General features: G+C 42.8%; 1 protein-coding gene across 2 annotated transcripts in view; it reads right to left on the minus strand.

Moving 5' to 3' along the window:
• The window catches only part of LOC139049495 (FAS-associated factor 1-like), a 59,124-nt gene extending 50,630 nt beyond the window's left edge, over nt 1-8,494 (minus strand). The window contains exon 1 of one of the 2 annotated variants that reach the window (XM_070525008.1): nt 8,333-8,491. In XM_070525008.1, the coding sequence (XP_070381109.1) occupies nt 8,333-8,371 (39 nt within the window). In that variant the 5' untranslated portion in view covers nt 8,372-8,491. Of the gene's footprint in view, nt 1-8,332 lie in introns of both variants that reach the window. The other variant, XM_070525009.1, reaches the window with a different exon arrangement.
• Between the last annotated feature and the right edge of the window lie 559 nt (nt 8,495-9,053).

The following is a 9,053-nucleotide window of genomic DNA, read 5'->3' on the forward strand; positions in this document are numbered from 1 at the left end:
ACACTTAAACGAAAATTCAATAAGCGGGATTCCTTAAGAAGACGTCTGCCTAGCAAACAGGAGTGAGAGAGGTTCTGACTTAAATGTTTGCAAGAATTGCTGTTAGAATAATGATTAAGCATTCTTTTTAACAAAGAGATGCAGAACGTACCATTGTGGTCAAACGAAAAAGTAGAACACTTCTCACAATAACTTGACAGCAAGATCTTGCACCACCGCTTGTCCAATAGCCAAAAAAAAAAAATGGTAGAGGCCTCTTACTAACTGTACAACAGAAATCATGCTGACGTCACATCAATTAGTAAACCAGAAACAAAAGAATGCAATTCCGGTTAGCCTTAACTTGTTGGCATTTCAACTGTGTAAGATATTAGAGCTATGCTTCTAAATTCTTTACCCAAATTAGCACATTCATTTGCTCCGCAATGTTGCCTAGAGGCACTACCAGCTGTATTTGTAAATAACTACAAATATCAATCACAAAGCAGTGATATCTGGTGCATTGAAAGGACAGTTTGTGTATCATCTGAGAGGAAAAATTATAGCGCATAATTGAGTCATGGCGGATGTACAGTAGCCTATGGCAATGAGAAATCAGTCAAATTCAAAATTTCCTTGACTACACTATTTTGTAATGTGCTGAACATTCGTTAACAAGGAAGGAGCAATAGGTAAGACAGGTAGCAGCTATATTAATGGACACTAAAGCTAAAATGTAAGTCAAGCTAGAGTAAGAGATTAGTGCACAAAAATGACCAATGTGTCACTTCTGCTGTGACTAAAGCCTTTGCGAGCAAGGAATGCTATGTATAGGTAGAGAAACATTGGTGCCACCAGTGTGAATAAGTAAATAAACGAACAAGACCCCATCTTAATGGCACCTTTACGTCTCACTCATAACTGGTAAATAGTAGTAATAAAAAAGAAAAAAAAGGAGCAACTGCATCCCATTTGAGCATGAAAGAACATTGTCTGGCCAAATTTGTACAAAAAGAACTGTGATGTTACTTTCTCTTGACACTGCTGTGTTAGTGCTACTAGCGGGAAAATGGCACCTTGTGAGTGGTCCTTCTGAGTGGTCAAGGTGCCTGGAGGGGCATCACCTCCAAAACAACTAGCACCAATCTACGGGCGACATATCCTTACATGTTTTGTCTAGCAACCAACTGTCTTCAAGAGACCTGCCGGAGCAAACTGCGGCTGTCTCAGAGACTACGTCATGTGCTGGTGAAGAGAGAAACGCCAGGGGAGTTGTTTCAGGACTGCAATTTATTACTTTGTGTAGACTTCACATGAGCTGTAAGTGCCCCTTTATCATAGTTACCACAGAAAAGTTTGCTTTCACTGAACTGCAATGTTGCAACGAATGCACAAACCACCCCCTTCGGCTGCTTTATTTTTTTCTTTCTTTAATTTTACTTGCATGCTGGATAGGATTATATTTTAATCACAGAGCCCGGAAACAAATGAGCCTCTTTAATTAACATCACAATATGAAATCATCATCATCATAATCATCCTATTCATGTCCACTGCAGGACGAAGGCCTCCCCCTGCAATCTTCAATTACCCCTGTCCTGCGCCAACCGATTCCAACTAGCACCCGCAAATTTCCTAATTTCATTGAACCATCTAGTCTTCTGCCGTCCTCTACTGCACTTCCCTTCTTTTGGTACTGATTCTGTCACCCTAATGGTCCAACGGTTATCTAGTCAGTGCATTACATGACCTGCCCAGCACCACTTTTTTCTCTTGATGTCTATTAGAATATCATGTATACCCGTTTGCTCTCTAATCCAAACTGCTCTCTTTCTGTCTCTTAAAGTTATGCCTAACATTATGCATTCCATCGCTCTTTGCGCGGTCCTTAACTTGTTCTCAAGCTTCATTGTCAGCCTCCAAGTCTCTGTGCCGTATGTCAGCACCGGTAACACTGACTGTATACTTTCCTTTTCAATGATAACGGTAAGCTTCCAGTCAGGAGTTCATGTCTGCCGTATGCGATCCAACCCATTTTTATTCTTCAATTTTCCTTCTCATGGTCAGGGTTCCCTGCGATTAGTTCACCTAGGTAAACATACTCCTCCACAGACTCTAGAAGCTGACTTGCGATCTTGAACTCTTGTTCCCTTGCCAGGTTATTTATCATTATCTTTATCTTCTGCATATTAACCTTCAGCCCCACCCTTACACTCTCCCTGTTAGGGTCCTCAATCATTTGTTGTAACTCGTCTGCATAGTTGCTGAATAGAACGTCATCGGCAAACCGAAGGTTGTTAAGGTATGTGCCGTCGATCTTTACTCCTAAGCCTTCCCAGTTTAATAGCTTGAATACTTCTAAGCACGCAGTGAATAGCATTGGAGAGACTGTGTCTCCTTGTCTGACCCCTTTCTTTATAGGTATCTTCCTACTTTTCTTGTGTAGAATTAAGGTGGCTGCGGAATCTCTGTAAATATCTTCCATGGTATTTACGTAAGCAGTCTGCACTCCTTGATTATGCAATGCCTCTATGACTGCTGGTATCTCTACTGAATCAAATGCTTTTTTTGTAATCTATTAAAGCCATATAGAGAGGCTTATTGTACTCTGCAGATTTCTCGATAACCTGGTTAATGACATGGATGTGATCCCTCGTAGATTAACCTATCCTGAAGCCAGCCTGCTCCCTTGGTTGACTAAAGTCCTGTGTTGTCCTTATTTTATAGGAGATTATTTTGGTAAATATTTTATATAATACTGGGAGTAAGCTAATGGGCCTATAATTTTTTAGTTCATTAACATCGCCCTTTTTGTGGATTAGTATAATGTTTGCATTCTTCCAGTTTTCTGGGACCCTTGCAGTCGGTAGACACTTTGTATAGAGAGCCACCAGTTTTCCTGGCATTATGTCCCCTCCATCTTTGATTAAGTCGACTGTTATTCCATCCTCTCCTGCCGCTTTTCCCTGTTTCATGCCTTGCAAGGCCAAGGCCTTTCTGACCTCACCGCTAATTATAGGAGGAGTTTCTGTATACTGTTCATTATTGTTTCGAATAGAGTGCTCCCGAGTCCTCTGGGCACTGTAAAGGTCAGTATAGAATTCTTCCGCTGCTTTTATTATACCTTCGAGATTGCTGCGGATATTACCCTGCGTATCTTTCAGTGCATATATCTTGGTTGGTTCTATGCCAAGTTTCCTTCTCACTGATTTCAGGCTGCGTCCATTTTTAACGGCTTCTTCAGTCTTTCTCACGTTGTAATTTCTAATATCACTTAATTTCGCTTTGTTGATCAGTTTTTAAAGTTCTGCGAATTCTATCTTATCTCTTGAGTTCCGACTACCTCAACTGAGCATAAGACATAGCTCAGTAAGATAATCTCGCAAGCGGCTAGGCTACCTTGTCGCCGATAAGTACAGCCCGGGGGACTCTACGTGCCTAAGAGATCCACTAATTTGTCCGCCCTCTGCGGGTTTTTGCTGATCGGCATAGGTTGCACAACATAGTGTCATTATGAAACCGACTACCATATTTGGTAGGGTTACACAGTCTTTCCTTTTAACCCTAGTATTTTACACAGCAAAGGGTGCTGGCTATATTTGAGGGACTACCACATAAAAGAAATATGTTCGCCCTGCCACTCAAACAATTTAGGTGACATTATCGAATGTTCATTACAGAGGTGCTTCTGTTTATGTAAATTTCTCATGAAGAACTTCTTGTACTTTTCAATTATTTCAACTTTTATGTGCTAAATTTTGATCTTGTGATATGGTTTTCAGATGTGTAGACATCTCAAACCTGTAAATACCATTTTTTATTTCTGCACTTGCTATTTCGATTGAGTGTAATCTTATTTGAATGTATTACGCTAACACTTTGACTGCTGACTAAATTTTTGTTGCTCTGCCATGTACCTACTTATATTTGGCATCAGGCACACACAAAGAACACTTTTGTAGCTTTAAGCTAGTGGTCATTTTCCCAGATTGCTGCGTGGGAAAGATAAAAGTGATGTTTAATTCAATAACTGAATGTATGGGGAGAGGTAGCAGCGCAGAGCTCTGGGATAACTTCAACCACTCCGGGTTCTTTAACATGTGCTCAAAGCACAGTAAATTAGCCTTATTTGCCTTCTGCCCGCACTGTTACACAGCCGCAGTGGCTAGGCATCAAAGCCTTGTATACCTTGTATACAGCTGTAGAATAGCACAACCACTGCAGCAGGTGTCTTAGTGATTATGTGAAAGACCAACTGCAACGAAATTTCACCTTGGCTAAGTTAGTTATAAATGAGCAGTACATAGTACTACTGGAGCAACATCGGCAGAGCTGCAGGGCTGTTAATTGTGCAATTTTTTTATTAGCTGCCTTTAAGCTACACTTAAGTAGACAATACAGGCATCTGATGGTTGGCGGTTATAACTTCACAAGTTCCGCCCCTATGCCTCCAAGATTTCTCAGTGCACCGCGGGAAGCCGCAGGTAACAGCTAATCTCACCCGCAGTGGCGGATTAGTGGCTGCGACTTAAAAGGACTTTTGGAGGGCCTAACTGGGGCATACTTGACATGATTAAAGGGTGGGGGAAAAGAAAATAATACAGACGCGGCATGAAAGAAAAGGGTTACACACTGGACAAGCTTGACCTGTGTCTGCTCTTTTCTATCGTGCTGCGTCTTTTCTCCATTTTTTTTTTTTTGCTCTTTAAAGGGACACTAAAGAGACAAATGATTTCTTCTGCATCAGTAAATTACCTTTCTACGACACTAAAAACACTACTTTTACCACAATAAGATGCTTGGCAAGCCAGAAGAAGTGCAAGAACCAAAGACGGGTGGCAACGCCTCCTTGAATTTTCCGCACCTGGTTGCAGTGACGTTATGGATTTTGACGGCATATTCTAGGGCCTACTTACTTATACGGCAGCACAGATAAACTACATTGTGTTCTAAAGGAGCCAAATATTAAACATAGCATGTTTCGGGAACCTTTACTAAGCCAACACAGCCCAAATGCGAAAACATGCTTTGGAATCCCTGACGTCACTGACGCACTGGCAACTGGGTTTCAGCACGAAATTTAAATACTGAGACTTCGACCTCAATTTTCTCATTTAATAATTAGACTAATATTATGAAATAAGTGCCTGCAGGGTTCTCAAACAATGCTTTATTAATCTAAATTGATTTAAACATCTTAAAGGGGCAGCGCAAAAAGACGGTGACAGAAGGCAGGAACACACAGGACAGCGCTGTACCTGCCTTCTGTCATCGTCTTTTTGCGCTGCCCCTTCAAGATGTTCAACCAGTACCAACTCGCCCAAATGTCGATCCTTCTACTAAATTGATTTATTGTTTCGCTTTAGTGTCCTTTGAACCATGTCACACAGTGTTTATGGCGTTGTGCTGCTAAGCACAAGGTCGCGGGCTCGACTCTCGACCCCAGCAGCCGCATTTCAATGGGAGCCAAATGCAAAAACGCTTGTGTAGTTTAGGTACTCGTTAAAAGAACCCCAGGAGATAAATATTATCCCAAATTCCTCCACCCACTGTGACAAGCCTCATAATCATATCATGGTTTTGGCATATAAATCCCCAAATAACATCATTGTTAAACGGATAATCTCCGAGGTCGCGCCGGAGGACCGCGCTTTCTTAGTCATCTGTCGCTTCTGGCAACAATAAAGATGAGGGGGGGGGGGGGGGCTTGTTCTTTATTTATTTATTATTTTTTGCAGTTTCGGTATCAAAAGCATCTACTTTTGTGATGCATCCACTTGTATTTAAAACATAAGGTTTTCCATGGAGGCTGCTCTACAATGTACGGTCTGAAACCAGACATTTTACGCAGCCCAAAATTTTGTTGCAGTTAGCCTTTAAAGGGGTGCTGACATACATTAAAAGATGTATAAGTTGTAGAAGGTTTAGCACACAGTTCTCTCATGCAAAATGATGGCACATAACAAGCACAAGGGTTAAGAAACATGATAGTTTAGTTCCCTACTAAAGTTGGTCTCGAAATACCAGACCTGGAGTCATCAACATTATCGTAACTTCATGGCACAAAGCAGTATTTGCCGACGTGATGTAGCAATAAGCCTAGATATAACAGCATTCTTATTTTAACAATAAACTAGAGTGCTGCATATGTTTCTTGCAGATGCGAAATGAAACTAGTCAATTTATCAATGTATCCTGACATATCAAACTCCCAGATGCCGAAACAAAAACTTGTCGCAAGAACAAGCTTTACACAAGTATTATGAGTATAGCAAATTACGTAGAGTGCTCTGACACTTCCTATAATCTTCCTAGGGTTTAAAGGACTCGATCCTTCATTTGAAGCAAGGAAATGGCTAGTTAAAAATGTTGTTTCAGTACTTTCTTTTCTAAAGAAACTTTCGGAACGATGCACGGAAAAATGCAAGGTGTCAACATATAGCTAATCAGTTCTCAACAAACATTTTGAGAACGATGCCCAAGCAAACATTTATTATGCAGAAATATGATAACAAATAAAGAATACAAGGCATTGCCACGTGAATCAATAACAAATGCTTCAGTTTTGAATAGCAGACACTGCTTGCTGGTTCAACTCCAATGCACATATATGGAAGTTGAATAGGTGAATGAAATTATGCACATGGCAAGAGCTTTCGCAAAGGTAGGCAGTATCTTGGTGTGCTTTACAGAGGTTACACTTTTCAGAAAAGCAGGGTGCATTTCTTGATAAGATGATGGCTCAGGATGTTGAAGCCCACACATCATCAGGTCTCATTAGGCGACATTATAAAATGCTACAGTGTAAATAAGTGAGAGCAGCTAAGTGAAACTCTGTTTCAGATGCGTGCTATGGCCATTTGCAGTAGTAATGATCATGCTTAACTATGCGTTGTGCATTTTAATGAAGCATTACAGGCAAAAGAAAGCTTTCTAAGCTAATGTTCTAACGAAACAAGCACACTTCTGAATGAACGGAAACATGGGTGATTTGGTATTTATACTGAGGCAGCGCACGTTAAACAGTAGGGACTGCAAAAGTTACGAAGACCAACCACTTGTTTCTGTCACTTCTTGCCTGCCGTTTCAGCGTGACCACAGTTCTGCTGTTTTAAAAGCCTGCAGTGACTTGTGCACCCAACTTTGATTTGAGACGTCATGCGCTTGAGTCACACTTTACCCAGCTTCCTAAACTGCTTCTCCATCCTTTCTTTCTTTTTGCACTACGTGAGGTCAAAGGCTATATCGTAAAGATTGCACAGCACGTCAATGACACTAATACAATGGCTTCAAGGCAACTTGGCAAGTCTTTCATAAAAGCAGTGATGAATAAATAAGTGGTAACCGACGTATTTTCCTTTCGCGTAAGCATCAAGGCAATGTGATCCTACACGATTGGTTACACAAGAATTGATGGCAAATTGGAATTAACTACGATCTCATCGGGTGTTCGTCAAGCATTAAACATAATGTGCCCCACACTCCAGCTACTCGCTTTTGAACGTGCCAACGCCTTTGTCCTTGACTATTTATAATTCCTACTCAACATAGCAATTTATGCGCTTCGTCAAATTTTACGCGCGGCTCGGCTGCTTATTTTAGAGGAGCATTTACGTCTGCTACGACGTTCCTGCAACGATGAGACTTTCCGACACACGGCGAACTTCGTCACAAGCAATCGGATGCCTAAATTCCGTCGCACTATAAAGCGGGCAACATTCCGAAACGCAACGCGGAGGTCACTGCGACTAGTGTCGGAGATCTCGCGCGTCGTCCGCGAGAAATCGCGTGCGCTACAGCTGTTCGAATTCCTCGTACGGAACAAAGAGACGGGGGCGAGCGCTGACGTTCGCTCTCAAGGTTCGGCGGAATAATCACCGATTGCACAACGAGTCGCGCGTCGCGTCAGGTTTTTGCGCCACAGGCAAACCAGGGGCAGCGCCGAGCCCACTCACAACAGGTGAACGGACGGAGTCGGTGTTCCCGACCTCGCGAAGGTTTCTCTCGCTCGCGCTGCACGCTTTATCAATCAAAAGAACCGTGCGTAAAGCTTGCACGATGCGCGCAATCAGTCTGTCCGCGTTTTGAGGCCGCCTGACGCGTGTGTTCGTGGGAGATTACAGCCCGCGAGCTGCCACAGAGGCCGTGCGTGGTGGTGACGCTGCGCTTTCCGAGTTCTTCGCCGGTCAGGGTCGCGTTCTCGCTGGTGCGTCCGGTGCGTGTCAGCTCCCGAGACGCGAAATCCTTCAAGCCCACGGAGACTGCTCCGTGAGCGTCCGCTCCAGCGAAACCACGACTGGTGCGGGGCGAAGCTGCCGCGGCCGGCTGGTGCCCTGCGACGGGTGCCCCTCACCTGAAAATCGGCCAAGATTTGGTCTCGTTGCTCAGTCATCACGTCCGTGCTGAAAGGGTCCGCCGTAGCGACCAGAAACTAGCGACCATGGCCGTGTGATGTGAACGCTCATTCTGACGACGGGCCGGCCACTGTTGCCAACGCAGGAAGAAGCGCCCACTGTTCCTGGCCGTGACTCAAACAAACAAACTATATAAAAAATAAAAATAGAAAAAAATCTGCATTAAAGCGACAAAGAGGAAGAACACAGCTGTGGCGTTGCCATAGCTGCCTAAGTGGACGATGTGGTATCTACTTATTTATTTTCTGAATAAGGCGGTGGAAGTACAAACGCCAGAGAACGAAAAAGAATGAGGTGAATATATATATGATTTAACTCGTACCTGCTGGTTTTATGAAGTCGTCCCGAATAACCACTGCATTTCTGTTTGTTTAGTTTAGCGCCTTATAAAAACCAAGCGTGACCGCGTAACTTTCCAAGCAGCTAGAGAAATTAAGCAGGATGCTCTTTTAAAATAATCGCCTCTGTTTTGAGGATAACGTAAAAAAATATCGTTACTCAAGCGAACCTAAACTTTGAGACCATTCAATTTTTGAAAAGTAAACAGCATTTGACCAGTGATCATTTGTCACTTTGCTTTGAAGCAGTGTATGGCAGCACCTCAACGTTTACGGTTTATTACAAAATGCTTTCCGCGCGGTTCACCCATAAAAATTACCG

This window comes from Dermacentor albipictus, chromosome 9, assembly GCF_038994185.2.
Source record: "Dermacentor albipictus isolate Rhodes 1998 colony chromosome 9, USDA_Dalb.pri_finalv2, whole genome shotgun sequence".
In the NCBI taxonomy this organism is placed as follows: domain Eukaryota; kingdom Metazoa; phylum Arthropoda; class Arachnida; order Ixodida; family Ixodidae; genus Dermacentor; species Dermacentor albipictus.